The sequence below is a fragment of the Ochotona curzoniae genome, unplaced genomic scaffold (assembly GCF_017591425.1).
Source record: "Ochotona curzoniae isolate NIBS_2020 unplaced genomic scaffold, NIBS_Ocur_1.0 contig_520, whole genome shotgun sequence".
NCBI classification, from domain to species: Eukaryota; Metazoa; Chordata; class Mammalia; order Lagomorpha; family Ochotonidae; genus Ochotona; species Ochotona curzoniae.
The window spans coordinates 1,673,478-1,695,312 of NW_024466457.1; the positions used below are offsets into that span (position 1 = coordinate 1,673,478).

The 21,835-nt window shown below is 55.7% G+C and overlaps 1 protein-coding gene across 1 annotated transcript; it reads left to right on the forward strand.

Moving 5' to 3' along the window:
• The first annotated feature begins 261 nt into the window (after positions 1-261).
• DBF4B (DBF4 zinc finger B) lies at positions 262-19,309 on the forward strand. The gene is made up of 14 exons (XM_040989207.1): positions 262-268; positions 1,043-1,197; positions 5,293-5,478; positions 6,813-6,863; positions 7,661-7,748; positions 8,815-8,888; positions 10,741-10,777; positions 11,809-11,854; positions 14,230-14,346; positions 15,795-15,903; positions 16,013-16,137; positions 16,427-16,526; positions 18,776-18,887; positions 19,269-19,309. Exons 1-14 carry the CDS (start codon positions 262-264, stop codon positions 19,307-19,309), a joined length of 1,248 nt encoding a protein of 415 aa, XP_040845141.1.
• Positions 19,310-21,835: the final 2,526 nt, after the last annotated feature.

Sequence of the window (21,835 nt, forward strand, 5' to 3'; positions counted from 1 at the left end):
ACTTTTTATTATGAAAATTTCAAACCTTCAACAAAGTCTAAAACTGTTTATGGGAAGGTTCTAGTCCATACCCCTTGACCACTACAGTCACCCACTTGTCTCCTCACTTGCCTTTTTCTCTCTGTCCAGCTTTATTTTTTTTTCTACATTTCAAGTAATTGATAGACATTAATATATATTCCTATGAATGGTTTACCATGCATCTCAGTGACCGTATTCCATATTTGCTTATAATTTTTTTTTCCTTTTGAGGTAAAATTGATGTACAGTGAGTTACACCGTTACACAGTTCACAGGATGTATTTAGGGGAGGGTTTTTTTTTTTTAAGCTTGTTTTATTTGTAAGCCATAAAATTAAATGTGCACTTTGGATGGTTTTTTAAATCTATAAGATTGTGCGGCTAACACCAAGCTGTAACTTTAGGATATGTTCATGAGCCCGAACAAGCCTGGTGCTTGTCGACCGTCATTCCCTCCTTGCCTGCCCTGCTGTGCTGTTGTCTGTCTCACAGCAGGTCCCTGGAGCCTCATGGCACCAGGCCTTCCACGCTGGGCTGCTTCCCTTTGCATGTTTCTGAGAATCCCATGACAGCCTCTGCCCATGCTTCGTTTCTCAGGCTGCGCGAATAGTCGCCCCTGTTGGAGCGAGGTTGCCCTGTGCTTACCTGCTCGTGTGTGAACTGTTTCTGCCTGGTCCCGATACAGAGCAGGCTGCTGGGGAACCCTGTGCGTGAGTGTTTGTGTGGGTGAATTCGTGTTTTCCCTGACTTGGCTGTGTGCTTCGGAGTAGGATTACTGAGTTGTGAGTTAATCCTGTGGTTAGCATTTTGAGATTCACCAGACTCTCGTGGCTCCCGCGCTGTTTCCCGTTCCCACCAGTACACTGTGAGGGTTCCAGTTGCCCACTGAACTGTGTGAGGGAAAGGGCTCTAGCTTAGCAGATCGCCGTGTACCCAGGCCTGGCACGCAGCCCGACTGCCAGCGAGGGTTGGTTGACTTATCTCAGTCTTCTCACTCTGCTGTCTTTGTGATTGTTTTCCAGGGGTTCAGCTAGGAATTTCCAGTTGTCCAGAAAAATGCCACAAGAGCTCTCCACGTGCTGGGAGGCAGCCCTTTTCTGGAAAGTCTTTCTACTTGGACCTACCTGCTGGCAAGACTCTTCAGTTCCTGACCGAGGCTATCCAGCAGCTGGGTGGGGTATGTAGCCTGCTTGTTCCTGTGATAACGTGTGCCTTTGCAAGCGACAGGACAGGAGCTGGAGAGGGACTGTCCCTGTGGCTTCCAAGGTCACAACACTGTCCGAAGAAACAAAGTGTATGCCTTTTTTTAAAAAGATTTATTTTTATTTGGAAAGTCAGATACACAGAGAGGAGAAGAGACAGAGAGGAAGATCTTCTGTCCGATGGTTCACTCCGCAAGAGGCCGCAACTGTCAGAGCTGAGCTGAGTTGAGCCAAAGCTAGGAGCCTCTTCTGGGTCTTCCACAGGGGTGCAGGATCCCAGTTTTGGACCATCCTCGACTGCTTTCCCAGGCCACAGGCAGGGAGCTGGATGGGAAGTGGGGCAGCTGAAATATAAACTAGCACCCATATAGGATCCTGGCGGATGCAAGGTGAGGACTTTAACCACTAGGCTACTTTTTTTTTTAAGGCAGAGAGAAAGGAGAGAAAAATCTTTCTTCTGCTGGTTCACCCAACAAATACCCACAGATGCTGGGGCCGGGCCAGGCCAAAGCCAGGAGCCAGAAGTTGGTTTGATCTGGGTCCTGGGCCATCATCTACTGTTTTTCAGATGCATTGACAGGCAGCTGGATCAGACCTGGAGACAGTGCTCAATCCCAGGCACTACAGGATACAATATGGGCATCTCAGGGCATCACTGCGACAGGCTGCACCACAGTGCCTGCTCTGTGAATGCATTTTATTTTGTTTTATTTTTAGATTTATTTATTTTTGTTGGAAAGACAGATATACAGAGAGAAGGAGAGACAAAGAGAAAAATCTTCTGCTGGTTCACTCCCCAAGTGATGGCAGTGGCCAGAGCTGAGCCGATCTGAAGCCAGAAGCTTCTTCCACATCCCCTATATGGGTGCAGGGTCCCAAGGCTTTGGGCCATCCTCCACTGCTTTCCCAGGCCACAAGCAGGGAGCTGGATGGGAAGTGGAACAGCCAGGATACAAACCAGTGCCCGTATGGGATCCTGGCACATGCAAGGCAAGGATACAGCCACTAGGCCATTGCGCCAGGCTGTGAATGTATTTTTTTTTCTTTCTGTTCTGTTCTTTTTTTTTTTTTAATTTATTTATTTTGTGGAAAATCAGATTTACAAAGAGAAGGAAAGACAGAGAAGATCTTCCATCAGTGGTTCACTTCCCAAGTGGCCATAACAGCTAGATCTAAGCCGAACTGAAGCTAGGATCCAGGAGATTCTTCCAGGTCTCTCACATAGGGGCAGGGTCCCAAGGCTTTGGGCCGTCCTCCACTGCTTTCCCAGGCCACAGGCGGGGAGCTGGATGGGAAGTGGAGCAGCCAGGATATGAACTGGTGCTCATAGGGGATTTTGGTGTGTACATTGTGAGAGCTTTAGCCACTAAGCTTTTGCACCTGGCGCAGTGAATGTATTTTTAATTACCATCTTTCTTTCTTCCTTTTTTCTCTCTCTCTTTTTTTTAATTGGATAGTCAGATATACAGAGAGAGAGACACATACAGAGGAAGATCTTCCTCTGATGGTTCACTCCCCAGGTGGCCCCAGTGGCTGGAGGTGAACTGATCCAAAGCCAGGAGCCAGAAGCTTCTTCCAGGTCTTCCATGTGGGTGCAGGGTTTCAAGGCCTTGGGCTGTCCTCGACTGCTTGTCAGACTATAAACAGGGAGCTGGATGGGAAGCAGAGTCACCAGGACACTAGCTGGTGCCCATATGGGATCCCGGTGTGTGCAAGGCAAGGACTTTAGCTGCTAGGCCATCACATCGGCCCCAATTTCCAATTTTTAACCCATAACCCATAACCTTTAAGCATTAGCATTTCCCTTTCTTTCTTGCCCTTTATATGCATTGTTCATAATGAAAATAGAGTATCCTGAGTGGATAATTGATTTTATCGGTTGTCTTGACTTGTAGGGTATTTCTGATTTCTAGCAACCTTGAATAGAAAGTATACACATAGTGGTCAGACCATTGGTTGGGATGCTCCCATCCTGTGTCAGTAGGCTGAGTCCTGGTTCCAGCTTCCTGCTGATGCCTCACTGCACCAGCTCAGGTGGGTGGCCTCTGCCACCTGCACGGGAGACTCATAAGGACTCCTGATTCCTTGTTTCAGCCTGGTCCAGCCTCAGCTGTTGGTGAGCATGTGGGCAGTGAAGCAATAGCTGAAAGGGCTCTCTGTCGCTATCTCTGCATTTCAGATAATTTAAAAATTAACTGTTGACATGAAATATTCCATTTGAACTATTTTTAAGTGTGTGTTTCCTTGGCATTAGTTATCATCCTTCTTTATCCAGCATGGTAGCCTACTGGCTAATGTCCTCACCTTGCACATGCCAGGATCCTATATGGGCACTGATTCATATCCCAGCAGCTCCACTTCCCATCCAGCTCCCTGCCTATGGCCTGGGAAAGCAGTTGAGGACGGCCCAAGGCCTTGTGACCCTGCACCCATGTGGGAGACCCAGAAGAGGCTCCTAGCTTTGGCTCAACTCAGCTCAGCTCTGACAGTTGCGGCCTCTTGCGGAGTGAACCAGAGGACAGATCTTTCTGTCTGCCCTCTCTGTAAATCTGACCTTCAAAGAAAAATATAAGTCTTTAATTGTTGTCCTTCCATTGTGGTGTACCTGTCGCCACTATTTCCAAGTTTTCTAATCATCCCAAATATAAACTCCACAGCCGTCGTGTAATAACACCCCTCTCCTCTCTCCCCATGCTCCATGACCTCTGTTCTACTTCCTACTTCTTACCTTGCCTGTTCTTAAAACTTGCTGTCAGTGAAAGCACCAGTGTGTTTTTCTGTGGCAGACATACTCCGCTTAACATGCTCTTTCCAAGGTTCGTGCATATTGTAGCATATCTTTGGACCCATTCCGTTTTGTAGCTAAGTATTATTTCATTGCATTCATTGCATGTGTATATCACATTTTGTTTGTCTTCTTCTCATCTGTTGGTGGTACATGTGAACTCTTGCTGCTTTTGGACCCTCATGAATATGGGGACACCAGCAGATGAACATCTATCTAATTCTGGAACCTCAGAGGAGGATGTCTGGCTCCTGGGTGGTAGGTTGTGTTAGAGCTGCCAGGTGCCTGCTGAGGAGCTAAGCCACTGCCTGCGATCTGTCTCCCAGCTGCTGCACTTGCAGTGTAGCTTTCTGTTAATGAGCCTGGGAAAGCAGTGGTGTGTGGCCCACTGTACCCACGTGAGAGACCCAGAAGCTCTTTGCTGGCATTAGCCTGGCTCAGCCCTGACAATTGCAGCCATTTGGGGATGAACTAGTGCATGAAAGATCTGTCTCTCTCTCTCTTCCCGCTTTCCTATCTTCCCCACTTAACTCTACATTTCTAATAAAAATATATGTTTTTTCCTTGGATTTCCCAGATTTACAAAGAGAAGGAGAGACAGAAAGGGGCCGTATATTACTTTAAAACAAATCAGAAGCAGCTGTGAGCATCCTCTCCCAGCTCCTTGTGTGATGACACTGTGCTGAGGAGCCACCGGAAACTCACACCTGTGGAGACAGGATTTCCTCCCCAGAGGGTGGGCCGATAAAAGCATTTGCCAGCTCCGTCTGGCTCACGCCCGTCTCCAATCCCTACATGCCTGAGGCAAGTGTCCTTGTTAGTCTTGGTGCTGTGGTGGGCTGTCCGGATGTGCAGTTGTGTCAGACCCTCTCAGTGTCGTGAGGGACTCCATCTGACAGGGTGAACAGGTGTGACGTAGCTCCTGCTGGTGGTATTTTCTTGCCTCTTTTTTGGGATCAGGACTGCAAGTGTTGTGTATGGAACTCAACAGGGAAATCCTGGCTTTACCGTGCTCCTGTGAACCCTGCCGGGCCCCTTGGCAGTCCTGTGTGCAGGCTGGAGTGGGCACAGGGCTCGGCTGAGCCTGCCACACAGGTTCAGGGGCGGCAGTGCCTAGTTTCACTGTGAGGATTTCCGGGGAGCTGGGTACGGAGCCGCAGTGGGTCTATTTAAAGACATTGATTTTGAGCCTTGTGGCAGCCAAGATTTCCTTTCCCAGCCTCTCAGTATTGACATTTCTGCATCTGCCGTTTTGTTGTCAGCTACCTCTGTGATCTGGTTTCAGGTAATTGAGAGTTTTCTGAGCAAAGAAGTGAGCTACATCGTGTCCAGCCGCAGAGAAGCGAAGGCAGAGAGCAGTGGGAGCAGCCTCAAAGTCTGCCTGAGCCCTGGAGAGGTTGGAGTGGAGATACCACCCAGCGTCGATGCACGGGGCAGCCACAGCCGGCCTGCACAGGTGCCCACGGACTCGGTGAGGACCCCCAACACCCTGTGGAAGAAGCGTCTGTTTGCACCAGAGACGTGGGCACTGGGAGCCCTTTCAGGCCATCTGGCCTCTCTGTGTACCTGGCCTTAATCCCATTTGACTTCAGGATTCAGCCACTCAATAACACATCCCTGCCATCCCATCACTCTTTTTTAAGATTTGTTTTTATTGGACAAGCACATTTACAGAGAGAGATGCAGAGCCCCAAGGCCTTGGACCATCCTCCACTGCTTTCCCAGTCCATAAGCAGGGAGCTGCATAGGAAGTGGAGAAGCTGGGACCTAAACCGGTACCCATGTAGGATGTCAGTGCCGTGGGCACAGGCTTAGCTTACTGTGCCATGGTGCCAGCCCTGTGTATGTCACTCTTTTTGGGGACTCCAGAATCAGAAGTTCAGAAGCAAAAAGAGAGTCTTTCCCACCAGAGAGCGCTTGGTGGTACTGACATGGCCTGGGCAGCCTCCCTTGCTCCTGTGTGTGAAGGCCAGTTTGGACATACATATGTCATGCCTTCCACCAGAACACAGTGGAACTTCTTCCTCAGACTTGCATTTGCTTAACTTAGGCTAATATTAAAATAGGCATCTGTGGAGGCTAGTGTTGCAGTGCTGCAGATTAAGCTACTGTGTGCAGTACCAGCATCTCCCACATTGGAGCACCTGTGCCAGTTCCAGCTCCACTGCTTCCGGGCAAGCTCCCAATAATGAGCCTAGGAGAGCAGCAGCAAGTGCTTGGGTCCCTGCTACCCAGCTGGGAGACCCTAGTGGAGTCCTGAGCTCCTGGCTTTGGCCTGGCCCAGACCTGCCTGCTGCAGCACTTGGAAAACAAACCGCTAGATGGAAATCTCTGTCTCGCCGTCTACCTTTGAAAAAAAGAAAGTCTTTAAAAACAATGTCCATGAGCGTCCACTGTTAACGTCATGATGAGGCACAAGCTTTCAAAGAACAAAGAAAACATTTTCTAAACTGAAACAAGGGCTGCCATTAACTACTTGAGAATGCTGGCTTTTAAAAAAGAGGATTTGAGGGGCACGGAGAAAGAGGATTTGAGAGGCTGATACTATGACGTAGTGGGTAAAGCCGCCACCTGTGGCATCAGCATCCCATGTGGACACCAGTTCAAGTCCCAGGTGCTCCATTTTCAATCCAACAAATTTTTTTTTTTTTTTTAAGAGCAAGCTTCTGATTGTCAGCCCGCTCTGCTCCTAGCTCTCTGAGGAACATGGCCCCTTGACACCTGCACCAGCTCAGGTGTAAACACCTACTTGGGCCCATGCTGTGGTCCACATAGCACACCCTATGGCTGTTATCTCCCTGGCAGGTGCCCATGAGCCGAGGGAAGGAACTGCTGCAGAAGGCCATCAGAAACCAGGTGAGCTGGGCCAGATGGCAGTGGAAGGGCCTGTCGCCTGCACGGAGGGGTTTAGGCTCTTTTCGCACTTCTGCTGAAGCCTCGCACAGAACTCAGGCGTGATGCCAAATCTTGTGCCTTCATTCCCTTCTTCGTCTCTTCTTAGAGGTGGGGGAGTGGGGGCAGCTCAGAGAAATTTGTGGGCCCCAAGTCACCTAGAGTATGTCAGAGCCAGAGGCGGCTCCGCTCAAGAGCCTGCCAAGAGAACCTTGGAGGATGTGGCAGGATACAGCCACTGTACACGTTAGCCAGTCTTGACACCTCGGCTGTCAGTAGCTGGTTACCTGGGTAAGGCGCAGCAGGAAGAGTGGAGGTGAATGTGTGCAAGGGGAGCTGTGATGTGAGGGTGGGTCCCACGGCTGCAAGGAGCAAGCGGCCCAGGCGAATGGAGCCAGCCGCTGAGATCTCTGCAGCCAGCAACTGCCTGCTCTGTGCTCCCGATGACATCACTGGTGCTTGCTGTGTACCTGCTGCATGCAGAGCACTCTCCACGGAGGCCCTCCTGGCAGATCTTCTAGAAGCCCGTGTTCTAGGTCACACAGAGCAGCAGCCGGTCCCCTGCTGTTGGGGCCAGCCCGTGTGCAGCGCAGGATGTGTGTTCCTGGGCACAGGCTGGACTCCAGGCTTCATGTTCTTTGCCAGCCAGCAACCCCACGGTCACTTGCACAGATGACCAGGGCTCCCCGTGTGGTTCTGACCTGACTGTGTCTTGTTCGGGCTGCGGGCGTCTCGGGCTCTCACCTGCTCTGTCATTTCAGGGGAGCAGCAGCGGAGGCGGCAGTGGGAGCAGCAGCAGCCTCCTGAATAACGCCCGTTTCTGGGGAGTGAGGGTCCTGCATGTGGATGGTACTGCTTCCTCCCCCCACCCCGGGCCCTGGTGGGGGGGCGCGGCCGCTCTGGGCTGCAAATGTCAGCTGATTGAGGGTTCAAGGCTATGTGAGCTCGAAGCAGCTGGGAGCCAGAAATACTCAGTTACCACACCACTTTGTGGACGTGGAAGGGCTGGGAGAAACAGTGACAGCAGAGAGCGTGGACTGCGGCCTGGGCCTCCTGCAGGTGCCAGAAACAAACTGTAGCAGTAGTGATGGTGATAGCACGCCTCCCCGGCTGAGGTGATAGCCCTAGCATAGATATGGGGAAGCAGGCCCACCACCCAGCCAGGCACACTGTGCTGGCAGTCACCACTTTGACTCCGAGGCGTGAGGTGAGCTGGCCCTGGTCTCACCAGCAGAAGTGCTATGGCCCCTGATCCACCAAGCTTGGCATAACTGCAAACACTGTCCTCTCTTCTCTGTCACCTCACGCTATGAGCAGCTTGCTTACAGGCCGTCCCCTGAGGCACTGAAGTGTACTGAGTAAGCCTGCAGGAACTGCTGTCGCCCTTGCTGCTCTCTGAGTCGGTTTCCTCTGAGCCACCTTAGGGTAGCTCCACATGGGAGAGCTGCCCTGGCTAAATGGGATGATACCTCTCCCTTTGTCAGTGTCTTCCAGGGGGTGTGAGAGGTTACTTGGGGAAACCTCTTATTCTTGGCTGTGGGTGGAGGGGCTCCATCTCACTGGGAAAACAACCCTTTCTGATGTGGTCCTACTTCCTGCATTCCTGGGGGTCAGAGAAGCTCCAGCAGGGATAGCCCCTGCTGGCCTTGCATACCAGGATATGTCTGAGTAGCTGCTTTGGTTGACCATCCCCCAGAAGTAGCTCTTCGATGGTTCCTTGGTGTCCCCAGAGGTGTTGCCTCTTACAAATTAAATTACCTCCAAAGGAAGGTTCCTGAGCGCACAGGGCAGGGGCCAGGACCCAGCCCTTCCCTGTGTTGCCAGGAGGTGGCAGGCCAGCCGGGCAGTTGGGCTGCTTGGCCTGGAGAAGCATTCGGTCCTGAGCAGTGGCCACAGCCTGCCTGTCTCTCCGTAGACATGATGGTGCACGTGCAGCAGCTGTCTCTTGGGTCTTTGAGTGTGAAGAAGCAGGAACCCAGCAAGCCGGAGGTATGTGGTGCCGCTGACCCGTCGCCATGGCAGTTATTTATGAAACCTGAAGCTCCCACCTCCCTCTTCCTGGCCATCCCAAGTCTCAGGTGGAGGGGAGCCTCGCGATTCTTTACTTCCACCTGTGCACAGCTGAGCACGCACCCGCTGAGGCAATCCATGCAGCAGGCTCTGCAGCCTGTGGGAAGTCCTGTCCTAGAAATCTTTCATGAATGCCCACGGCCACTCTTCTGAGCACGGCTCCAGGCTTAGGGGTGAGCCTGCAGGTGGCAGGGGCAGAAGGAGAGGAGGTGTTGAGCTTTGAGATAGCTGCCACCTTCCAAATCCTTGTGCCGAGCCTCCTCTTAGCTGGATGTAGAGCTGTGTACACTGCAGCAGGAGAGCCCAGCAGTGCCAAGCTGTGGTGTCCTTGTCCCAGCCCATGTCTTGAGGAAGGACTGACCATGCAGGACTAGTACCCAGGACCAGGCAGGCCTCGCAGTGGCTGCAAAGCACAGCCGGATTGGGCAGAGCATCAGCTGTGCTAGACCCATATTCAAAATTGGCAAGAGTTTAAAGGCAGCAGAACCCCTCCCCACCCCAACTCCTTCAACTGAGTCATCTCTTTGGTGGCCACTTGGGAGTATTGGTAGGAGCTTTGACTGTGACCTGCTGTGTTGGTGGGAGGGGGTTGAAGGAGGCTTATCCAGCTCTGCTCCCTGCAACTGTGTGCTGGAGGAGGCTCCAGGGCCTCCCTGTATCCATGTGCCAGACAGCCACACTGCCCCAGCTGCTGAGCCTCTCATCCACTCCCACTTTTTTTAGTTTATTCTGTTTGAGAGGTAGACATAGAGATCTCCCACCCATTAGTATATCTCCAGATGGCTACCACAGCTAAGGCTGAGCTAGGCCAAAGCCAGGAGCTAAATATTCAAATCAGGGCTCCCACCTGTGCGGCAGGGACTCAGGTACTTAAGCCATCACCTGCTGCCTCCCAGGAGGCACATGAGCAGGAGGCTGGGCTACGGAGTGGAGGGAGGACTAGAACCCAGGCCCTCCAGCATGGGACACTGGCATCTCGAACAGCTTCTCCACTGCTGTGCCCAACACCCAGCCCTTCATCTCCAGCACGAGCTTGACTTCAGTCAGTGCAGTGGCCTAGATCCCCACATGGAGCCCTGACACCAAATCAGAGCGCCTGGTTCAAGTTCCAGCTGCTCGGCTTCTAGTCCAGCTTCCTGCTGTTGTGCACCCTGGGAGGCAACAGATAACAGCCCAAGTACTTGGGAGACCCAGAGGAAGCTCCAGGCTCCGGGCTCCTGGTTTCTTCCTGTCTCACTCTTCAAAATGAAACAAGAACTAAACAGATAATTTTTTTTTTTCGAAAAAAAAAAGTGAAAAAGGAAACAAAATGTGGTTTTGACCCACAGAAAGGAGGGACACAGGAATGAGCACAGGAGAGCAGATGGCATGGCCTTCACCTTGGTCTTATGAGGTGACTGGAACAGTCGTGGCCTGCAGACTGACAGCTGCTGTGCAGTGAGCATCCCTGGGGGCCAGTCTCCTGCAGGCTGAGTTGTCCCCTGTGCTGTGAGGTCGATGGACACCCCTCGCCCTCCAGGTCCTCCTGTTCCTGAGCTTTCTCCTAGTTCCGTCCTGCATCCCCTCTGCTGTGGAGGTTCACACACAAGCTCTCCCGTCGCTCTGACCCCCAGGAGCAGGGGAGCCAGTGAGGTCAGATCGGCTCCGGCTCAGGCCCAGAGACCACAGGAAACAAAGTGGGACAGGTTTGCAGCGTGTTGGCCCGCCAGGCCCAGTTCCCTGACCCCCGTGGCTCCCTCACGGCCCTAACCTATTTTCCTTTTCCATTTAGGGAACGCGTCCAGCAGCAGAGACAAGAACACGGAAAGGTCAGTGTGGTAACCATGCCTCCTCTAATTGCAGTCCCTCCCTCCAAAAACACCTCCCCACGGCTCCCTCTGTGGCGGCATCTGCTCACTTTTTTGCGGCAGGAAGCGAGCCCAGGCTGCATCACCCCCTCGGGTTTTTAGAGCCCAGGCCTCAGCTCTCTGGGGTGAGCAGGGTGTTTCCTGAGCGAGCCAGGACACCCACCGGGCGTGGCCTTGGTACCCTTGTCTCCTGGCTGTCCCTGGGCATTGAGTGAAGTGTGGATCCTCTTTCTGTGACTCAGGAGCAGTTTGGGGTGGGCAGTTTGACAGCTGTCTCTGTTGGCAGAAATGCCAAGCTCACCAGAACTGACAAGCGGACAGATTGATGGGTGCCGGCTCCCCTGGGCTGGAACAAGTGCCTCTCCCAGAGATGCTCTTTCAGTGGCATTTATTCCTGCACTGCAGGAGCTAAGGGGAGTCACTTGGCACCTTGCTCACACTCCAAATTCCAGGAAGTCTGTGGGGGAATGGATTTTAATCACTGGCTCAGTTAATTAGCAAGACAAGTGATTAACAGGAGTTGCTGCCCAGGGAGGAAAGGCAGCTCAGCCTGGGTTCTGGTGGCTGCCTCGGGTGGCCCAGGAGCCACCCTGGGGGACACCCTGTTAGGTCCGTCCATTAGGTCCATTAAGTCCTGGGGGACTTGACTGTTAGGCTTCCCACCCCCTAGATGGGACCCTGGTTACTGAGGGAGGGTGGTAGGGGTTCTTACTGCTTGAGGGGGCATTGGCCACTAGTGACCGGCCCCAGGTTGGGGAGGGGAATTAGGGATTAGCTGGATTTGTTTTCTGGGTACCTGCTTGCCTTGGTCCCTTTGGAACCAGAGGATCTCTGTCATCCTGCCATTGGAGTTCCCTAACACCCAGCACCCACAAAGAGGAATCTGACTCAGATGGGGGCCACCCATGTCCAGGACCCACACAAGGGGGTGCCCTGTACTGTGCGGGAGGGTGGCAGGGCAGGTGGCCAACATGAATGCCGTTCCCTTGCAGTGGCCAGGCTGAAGGCACCGTTCCTCAAAATCGAAGATGTGAGCAGGTAGGCGGGAGCTCCACCCCTCAGCCCCAACCCCTATGCTGCACAGAGGACTCAAGCCATCCTGGGGACCCAGCACACCTCAGCCCTACACCTTTTCCTAAGAACTGAGTCATTTTATCAGGAAGGCGAGGTTATTTCACCCACTGATCATGGCCAAGATGCCCACAACATGGGACTGGGTGTCCTACTTAGGGGAGGCCTGAGCCAGGCTCCATTTAGAAGGCAGGGACCCAGGTGGTGTCTCACCCACTCAGCCTGTGCTTCATCCTCTCCAGAGAAGACCAGGAGAAACCTGGGGGGCTGGTGGGGCAGGCGCCCTAGGCACCCCTGCTGCCGGTGGGTCAAGCAGAGTCCTGTGTGAACGCTGCTTTCGTGAGCCCATTGGGGCATGTCTCCTCGCAGCTGCCTCCCTCTGACAGCTCAGCGCCAGCACTGTTCAGTTCGTCATCATAGCTACCATGAAAATACCGGGTGGCCATGGGGAATCCCTTCTCATGGCTTTTATGCTTCACTTTAGGAAGTGCTTTGCTGGTGCATGCTCACTTGTGACAGGCCTGGGTGACAGGAGCAGGAGAGGCCACCCTCTTCCTGTGGGGAAAACTGAGGTCAGAGGGGCTCATGTCCAGCCTCCAGGGCGAGGGGCCGGGGATCCCAACTGCATGGGCGTTTCTCCTCGGCCCTCTGTCCCCCTGCTTGCCTAGAGCAAGAGGTCACGTGGGGTATCAGCCTGCAGACCTGGGAGCAGCCACCTGGGTACGCACTAGCTTGGAAGTCCACTAAGTCTGTAGTTAGCTCAGAATAGAAGTTCCTAGAAAGGAAAAGGACTTTCTGTGTTCCTCAGGAAGGGGCTGTCCTGCCCCTGGCCTGGCTCCCCCCTGCGCACAACTGCTCACACCAAGTTGACTTTGGTGGCCCAGCAGTAAGGGACAGGGCAGGGGAGGCTGCTGAGGGCTTGGCCATCAGCCCAGAGGCCTCGGTCAGCGGGAGTGGCAGCTGAGACCACAGCTGTGTATCCATGCCTTCCTATGAAGTGAGCTGCTCTTTGAAGCCCTTAGCATGACAAGCCTCCTAAAGAACAAAAATGTGACTGGCAGAAAGAAAGAGGACACCAGGCTTGTGAAGGGTACCGCCTTTTCCCTAAGGGTTCAGTCAGTGGGACTCGGCTGTCCACTCGCTCCTGAATACAGGAGCCCCTGGAGCCCGAGGCTGCCCTCCGCACCCCAGAGTGCAAGCAGCACCCGTCAGTAGCTTTGCTGAGCAGACACGATCTGTGCTGGCTCTGGACGTCTCTTGAGTGCAAGCAACTGGAGGCAGCCAGCCAGGGCAGCACTCTCCATGTGCTGCTATCCAGGACTTATTTTTCCTTTTTAAGATTTATTTATTGGGGCCCAGCGCAGTGGCCTAGTGGCTTAACTCCTTGCCTAAAACACACCAGGATTCCATATGGGCACCGGTTCTAATCCCAGCAGCTCCACTTCCCATCCAGCTCCCTGCTTGTGGCCTGAGAAAGCAGTCAAGGACGGCCCAAAGCCTTGGGACCCTGCACCCACATGCAGACCTGGAGGAGGTTCGTGGCTCCTGGCTTTGAATCGACACAGCACCGGTCGTTGCACTCATTTGGGGAGTGAATCATCAGACGGAGGATCTTCTCTGTGTCTCTCCTCCTTTCTGTATATCTGACTTTGCAATAAAAATAAATAAATCTCCTTTAAAAAAAAAAGATTTATTTATTGGAGAGGCAGAGTCACAAAGAAAAGAGAAAAGAGAACCTCTCTGCATTGGTCTACTTCATAAATGGCTCCAACAGCTAGGGCTGTACCAGGATGAAGCCAGAAGCCAGGTCTCCCTCGTGGGTGCAGAGGCCCAACCATTTGGGCCATCTGAGCAGGGAGCTGCATTGGAAGTGGAGCAGGTAGGATTCAAACCAGCTCCCATATGGGAAATGCCAGCACCATAGGAAGCCACTTAACCCACTACACCACAGTGCCAGCCCAACTGTCTGGAACTTGTGTGTCTCTTGCCTCCATTCACAATGCCAAAATGGTGTCCTGGGTAGAAGAGGAAACACACCCCCATTCAGATTCTGCCCAGCTAGGGACTTGAGGTTCCTGGAGGTCAGGAGACAATGGGAGGGTACACTGTCTGGAGCGGGGACCTCTGCTCTGGCCTCGGTCACTGAGTCAGACTTGCACCCCTGGGTGAGTCCCGGGGGTCCCCAGCTTCCCCTTCCCCCTGGAGAGCAAACAGAGGTGCTATCTCCCTGCGCAGAGCACAGCCATAGGGGACCGAGGTACCAGGGCAGGCAGGTACACCGTTCCTAGGGTGCTGGCTGACCCTGTGCCCTGTAGTCCAAGTGGAGGTTTTCTGTGTTTCAGGAAGTTTCGTCCTTGCCACCACCAGTTTAAATCCTTTCCTGAAATTTCTTTTCTGGGACCCAAAGACGCAAGCCCTTTTGAGGCCCCATGGACGCCTGGCAGCTTGCACCGACCCAGGTAGGTCTGGTCCTTCCAAGTGCCCAGGGCTGATTCCAGGCCAAAGGCCTGCTGCCAAGGGGGCCTGCGCCAACGTAGCCGTGGACCAGCAGTCAGCTGGGGCCTGAGCAGCTACCTGTGACACCCAGCAGCAGAGAGAGGAGGTACTCACAGTACCACCAGGATGCAAGAAGAAAGGGTTGTGGCGGGAGTTGGAAAGGAGTGCAGAGAGAAGGAGTGAGGCTGAGTCCCATGGGCCCAGGCATGCGGGATCCCACAGAGAGCCGGCTGCAGGGTGACCCCAGACAACTTCCCTGGCGAGGCAGGGACACTTTGGCTCATGGGTGAGGAACCAGTAATGGGGCTAGCTTATCTGGGCCCTCCGGGCTCCAGGAGCATGTGGAAAACATGATGTATGTTTTGGTTCTGGATTCCAGAGTTGGGAAGCAAAAACTTCCCCCACTCCCACATCCCAGCCTGCGGTCCTGGATCTGGCCCTAGAGGCATTCGGTACACACAGAGGTGCTGGGTATCCTCCACGGTTCCTCCTCCCTGTGGAGGAAGAGTGTGGGCTGTGCTGGGCTGGCACTCACTGTATGCCCCTGAGACATCTTAACGTTCTTCCCTGCCAACCTAGCAGGCATCCTGGCTCCTTCTGATGGTGTCAAGAGTATTCCACCAGTGGGTTTACTCTATTCCTTGTGACAGATCTGTGACTGGGAGGTGGGGAGGTGCCTGGATGAGCAGTGGGGGTGGGACTTCCATTTGCAGGTGGAAGTGTGAGTACGGGGTACCCACATTACAAGGCTGATAAGTGGGGCTGAGGTGCCCTTATCCCACACTGCTCTCCATCCCCGCACCTGACACCCGTGCTGCTGAGCATGTTGGCCTTGACCGGGCTGTAGTCTAGATGTTGTGTCCCAGAGTGATGTCAGGTCTGCTGTGCATGAGGTGGAACCTCTGTGCATCTAGCTTGCCCAGGCCCTGGCTCCCTCCTGCGTATCACTGCTGACTCCCTCACTGATTTGTAAGAAGGCTTTGCTGCGCTTCCACTTAAACCAGTTGCATCTGGTTGAGTCCATGAACCCCTCCACATGCTCTTCAGAGTCATGTCCCATTGGAAAGGTGGGCTCGTGGAGCTTGCCAGGACAGCCCTGCAGCAGCATCAGGAGCAGGAGGAGCTGTGAGGGAAGGCAGAGCCAGGCCACACCAATGGAGAGGGGCCAGCACAGGGGGCCAAGGAGGGCCACTGCTGGGTCCTTCCCCTTCCAGCGTGCAGGCAGAGGGAGGCAGGACTGGGGAGGGACAGAACTGGAGCTCCTTGTCCCTGTCACCACTGCTATCTGCACTAATCTTCCCTGCAGTTTGAGAAGGGGTGAAGGTGGGCCAGGCTGCCCTCCTGATTGGGTACCAGTGCTGGCCATGGCTCTAGGCCCAGCTGTGACCTCTCGGCCTTGTCCTCTCCCCAGAGAACACCAGCCCAGAGACCCCAGTCTGCGGTCGGCAGCTCGCACCGTGCCCCGGAGGAAGAAGGGGTACTGTGAGTGCTGCCAGGAGGCCTTCCACGAGCTCCACGTGGTAAGCCCTGACCCACCAAAGGACCAACCTCCCACCCAGTCTGAGGTGGCCGTGCTCCAGGCTGGCCCAGATGACAGCCTAACGTGCCATGCCTCTTCTCCCCTGGCAGCACCTGCAGAGTGCCCAGCACCAGGGCTTTGCCCTGGAAGCTCGTCCCTATGCAGAGGTGGACAAGCTCATTGCCCAGCTCAGCCACAGCCTGGCAGATGTCCCCTTGCAGGCTGGCCTGCCCAGGTGAGTCCCCACACCCCTGTAACCCTCACTGGAAGGAAAAGCCTCAAGTTGGCAGCAGCAGGGACCCAGCTGTGACACTCTGTTCCTTCCTCCCCCTCTCCCTCCCCTCACCCAATGCCTCCCTTAGTGGCTTCAGCTCATGGACCAGGCTCCCTTGCTTCTTCCTGCTCAGATGCTGAGGTGGAAGGGTCAGTGGGCGTGGCTCCTGGTGCCCTGGATGAGGGAGCTGAGCAGGAGGTCTGATGGGATTCAGGGACCACCAAGGCTGGCCCCTCTGGGGCGCTCCTAGCTGTAGCTGCACCATGATGCTGGGCTTGGACAGCCAGCAGAGGGTGGACACAGCCTCCTCTGTGAAAACCTCTGGTTACCACCACAGGGTCAGCCTCAGAGTGCGCCTGTCAGAGTGGCCCCACAGGTGCCCTTGGCCCTGGCCTAGATTGCTCCCCAGCTTGCCGCTTCCCCCAGAGCTGTGTATTGCAGTTCACTGCATGTTCCTGTTCCCACAGGCAGTCAAGTGACCCAGCTCCTGACGCTGACCCTGTCTGTGCCAAGGCTTTGCCCCACAGCCAGCCCTCCCACCCCAGGGTAGCACCACCAGAGATGAAGAGCAACCCCCTGCAGGCCCCAGGCACATCACAGCAGGATGACTTGATGAGCAACATGCCCACACCAGCTGCATCTGTAGGGACCGATGAGGCAACAGAACCAGGAGCACGCTGTCAAGAGCCAGGGGGCTCACTCATGGACACTCCAGGGAGCCCAGCCACCCAGAATACCACCTGCCAGTGCCCCTGGACCGCCTCTGCTGTCACAGACCTTTCCTCTGGCTCAGACTCGGCCCCTGTGGGTCACAAGCGCAAGGTGCAGTTCCCCAGTGGCAGTGCTGGGAAGAGACCTGGAACATGCTGGCCACAGGCCTCATTCTTTGTCCCACGAACCCCTAGCCCCTGCGGTAGTCACTTTCCCCTTCCTCCCCCAGGCCAGGGGTTCAGGCCCTCAGCCTCCCTCCTGCCCACAAGCCACCCACAGAGCTGCCTCTCCATCCCAGACTCCTTTCCCTGGCAGCCTGTGGACAGCCCGGCAGAGAGCTGGGCTGCGCAACCACCCTGGCCCGGGGGAGGCCGGCCCCCAGAATCAGCAGCTTCACTCCCGGTGTCCCAGCAGGCTGACCAGCACTCCAGCTGCCCACCAGTGCCGTGCCAGCTGTCAACTGTTGACCCACAAACCCCAAGAGGCCCTGCCGAGGCCCCAGCTTCTTCCATCCCCCAGGCTCTGCCAGCCAGTGCTGGAGCCAGCTGCTCCCGGTGGCTCTGGGCCTCCCCACCTCTGCAGGTGCCCTGTCTGCCCGTCCCCCAACCCGGGCCTCAGCCTAGCGCTGGCCCGGAGCTACTCCTCTGAGTCCCCAGGGACCACTTCTCACAAGCCACACAGCTGCAGGCAGAGGTGCTTCACATCCAGGGTGTCCCTCTGCTTGGGACACCCACCCTGGACTAATCAGGTCAGCTAGAGGAGCAGAGCCCCACCGCACAGGGAGCTGGCCATCTTCTCCTGTCTATCCAGTTTGGGGCTGCCCTCTACTGTCTCTGCTTCCGGCTGTGGTCTTGAGCTCACAGCCGCCTCCAGCGGGCCTGACCAGCCAGAAGGCAGAAACCAGGCTGCCTTCCTGGCCGGGCCCACAAAGAGGCAGGTGCAGCAGCCAGAGGCCCCTCCAGGGTATCTACCTCTCCCTGTAGAGCCCAGCCCCCAACCAGATGGCCCCCCCGGCCTTGTGGTCTCCTCTCCCAAACATGGCACTCTGTACCTTGCCCCCTACCCCGTCCTAATGAGACCCAGCACAGCCTGCCCTGAACCCGCCCCCCCAGGACCCCCTCAGCTCTTTGCCGCCTCAGCCCAGCCGCCCACCCAGTGCTGCCGATGGGGTCAGTGCCTCCTGCCAAGCCTGGGCGTCTCCCCTGCCCTCCCCCAGGACCTCCCCCCATTTCTTGCAGCTGAGCCATTAATCTGGAGACAGAAATGGGTTTGCTATCGATTCTTTGGCCACTTTTTCATTCCCATTTGTGCTGTGGTTCTTCTCACCCTTCCCTGCCTGTTTGTCTCTTTGAACGTTGGAGCTGCCGGAAGCAGTTGCAGCTCCTCCTTTCTGGGGAAGGACGGGGCCCAGCCATGGAGAGGGCCAGGTTGTTTGAAAACAGCGGCCAAATGTGCCACCCTCCTAGAGGCCAGGCCTGGCTTGTTCTTTCACACATCACAGTTCATCTTGGTTCAGGAAATGGAAATAAATTTGTTAACAATGAACAGCAAAGAGATGGGGCTGCAGTGCTGTGCCTGGGTCCTCCATCTGCCCACCAGGTGGCCCCAGGCAGGACTCAGGGCCCAGCAGCTGTGGACAGAATATGGGGCACAGAGGATGGGGCCACTGCCCAGGCCACGCCAGTCACCCCCTCCCAGGGCCTTCTTCCCGTGCCCTGTGAGGGGCGTCTCTTTGGTGGGGTGGGGATGCCCCAGCACCCACTGCCGTCACGTTTAGCCTCCTCCGAGTGAGGTCCCTTTGGTGCGCTCATGTGCTGCTGGCTCACAGCTCTCCAGGCCCATCTCCCACCCCCAGCACTCCCAGCACACACACATCCAGTGGCCATAGCCCATGGCCTTGCCCTTCCACCTCCAGGACTGTGACCTTGGGCAGCTCTGCCAGGCCAAGCCTGAGGCTGTGGTGTTCCTTGGCCACTTCCCCACACTGTGTCCAGGCTGTGGTTTGAATTGGAGGGGAACCGGGATACCAGAGCCCCGGTGTGCTGGGTAGCAGAAGTTAGGTTCGGGCCCCATCCCTACAGCCACCAGGGGGCAGTGACCTTGACTCAGAACCCTAGGAGCCCAGGGGAGGGGGTGGGAGAGGACTGCCACAGCATACTACTACACATTTCTCTGCATTTCTCTTTCCCACTCTGCTGCTCCCCACCTTTTGCCCTCACTCAGTCCCTCCCTGCCTCTTCCTCCCTCCTGTGCTCCTTGCCCAGCCACTCAGCAGCTTGCTGCCTGCTCTTACGGCAGCTGCCTGTAGTCCACGCCCAGTGTGGCCGCCCACCAGCCCGTGCCCCCTCCTGAAGAGTCCCACCAGGGCCCTCTCCCCTCAGGTCCTCACGAGCCTGCTTTGGTCCTGGGTTATAGCCCCTGACACTGCTCACTCTCTGGTCCATTCATTTGTTCCCATCTGTTCATTCAGCACAGGACTTCGTTGTTGGCCTCAAGTTGGCTCCCAGACTCCCAAGGTTCCCTCCAGTCCTAACCAGGGCTGCACATACACATCGGTGACAAGGACCAAGCTGCTGCCCCGCCCACTGCCCTGTAGGGTGTATATTGGCAGGAAACAGGATCTGAAACCAGAACTTGAGCTAGGCGCTGCAAGGTGGAACACATCCACTGGCACCCCTCACTTTCCTTACAGGGTAGTCTACTACCTCATGGGGAAGTCCCAAGAACTAACAAGTGTTTGGCATGTACTCTCAATACACATTACCCCTCGCACACACATGTGCAGGGCCTCCCAGCCCCCGAACTCTGCAGTGTCTGGAACCACGTCCTCCTCTCCACTGTGGGTCTGGGTGAAGCTGCTAAGGGCACGTTGAGATTGCCAGTCCCTGGGCCTCTTGGAGAATGCCTGTGCCTGGGCTGTCCACATTTAGGGGGTCTGAGTGCCTGGGTGACACCTGCTAGAGTAGGTGCAGTGAGTCAACCTTTCACTTGCCACATCCACAACTCATTTCTGTGTGCAGACTGCAGCCCGGCTATTCCACTTCCTTGTTAATGCACCTGGAAAAGCAGCACAGGATGGTGCAAGGGTTCAGAGCCCTGCACCCACGCCAGGGTCCTGGGGCCTGCTTCATCCTGGTCCAGCCCTGGCTCTTGCAGCTGTTTGGAGAGTGGACCAGTGGATTTAGAAAAGAAGAGCAGAGGGGTGTCCCAGGGCTGGGATCCGAGAGAGCAGGATAAGGATGAACTTCCTATCTGAATGCAGTTGCCACAGCCCAGCCCAGCACCCAGCCCATGGCCTGTCAGTCTCCCCTTGCTCTGAGCTTGGAGTCCTGAAAGGGGCCTGGGAGTGGGATAAGGGTCTGGCTGCTGCTGCTTCCTCTGGTTCTGCAACACGTGACAGCCCCATGCCCAGCATGTGCAGTACAGCCATATTTTGTCCCCAACTCATGGGCAGCACTTGGAGAACGTGGTACCCAAAGTCACTGGGGGAGTGGGTGCAGGGATCCCCACCTGGAACCCTGGGCCTGCATCATGCTCCCTACCATCCTGGTCACAGGCCTTAGAGACAACATGTTGGACCTGGGTGACTGCTTTGACCTCAGGTGGAAGGGAGCAGGGGAGGGAGATGGAAGGCCCTCATTGCACAGCTGGACTGCACCCATGCAGTGTATGCTGAGCTGGGAACCTGAAAAGGAAAGTATCTGTAGGAAGGTGGAGGGGGACAAGGACTGGAGCAGCCTACGGTGCCCCAAGGAGGAGGTACCAGCAGGGCAGGTGGCTAGGGTGCCGAGTGACAGGGGGGGAAGAGCTCAGATGTGCCCTCTGATCCTGGAAAGCAGGTACAGATGTGGGCAGTGAGGGCAGCCTGCTCACTGCTCCTGCAGCCCCCTGGCAGTCCTTGACAGCTGTGACCTGGAGAGAAGTCAAGTCTCCAGATGCAGGCGTCCATACTACCCCACACACACCATCTGGGTCTGGAGAGGCAGGTGGCTAGGGGGTGGGGTCACTGCATTCCTGGTATTGATGTCAGTGCCTCCCCAGAAAGTTGCCTTCTCACCTCTCCTGGGCCTAAAATAGAGCTTGGGGGGGAGGGGGGAACTGTCACAAGCTGGAGGTGGAAACGGAGAAAGCTCCCATGTCCCCCCATTCCTTCCCTTCCACACATTTGGATGGCTTGAGGCCCCCAGCTCCCCTTGGGGGAGCAGGACCTCCCACCCATTTCAGGCCTCTGGCTCCTAAGACCCCTCCTGGAAAGCTAGGATCACAGCCCTCAGACTGGGCCCGGTGTAGCTGGGAGCCCAGGAGCAGAGTTGAAGGGCAAAGCTGAGGAGGACGGGCACAGGAGCCAACCAGAGTGAGGAAGCTGGGGCGCTCTAATACAGGGACTAGCAAACCAAGGGCAGAAATAGGGCCTCAGCCTCCTGGGTGGGAGGGGGTTATTTCTATTTCGAGGCAAGAGCCAGGTTGACCTGCGTGAGAGGTTCAGGAACCCAAAAGGAGTGCCCAGGGGTTAGCCGGTTCCCAAGGGTCCCAGCAGGCAGCCCGCAAGTGGGTCCGGCCCATGCATGTGCCAGACAGGACTACCAGGTTGAGAGAGATCCCTGGCTGTGGAGCGCACCCAGTTCCCCAGTCTTGGGTAAGCCGGGGTGCCCTGGGACAAGTCGGGGCTACTCTTTCTTGGGTGCTACACCGGAGGGACACACGGACCCAGCCGCCGCCCCGGGTGCCCAGACGGGCGCACGACTGAGTCAGGACCCGCGAATCCTGCTGCACCCTGCACGCTCCCTGTACAAATTCACGGAGCCGCCCGGGGTCAGAGGTGCGCCGGGCTGTGCACCTGCCCGGAGTGGATGGGGAAGGGGCTGCCGGGCGGTTCCTCTTTTGTCCTCCCGTCGCTGCGACCGCCCTGCGGGGCTGGGGCTGGGGCTGGGGCGAGGAGGGGGAGCCC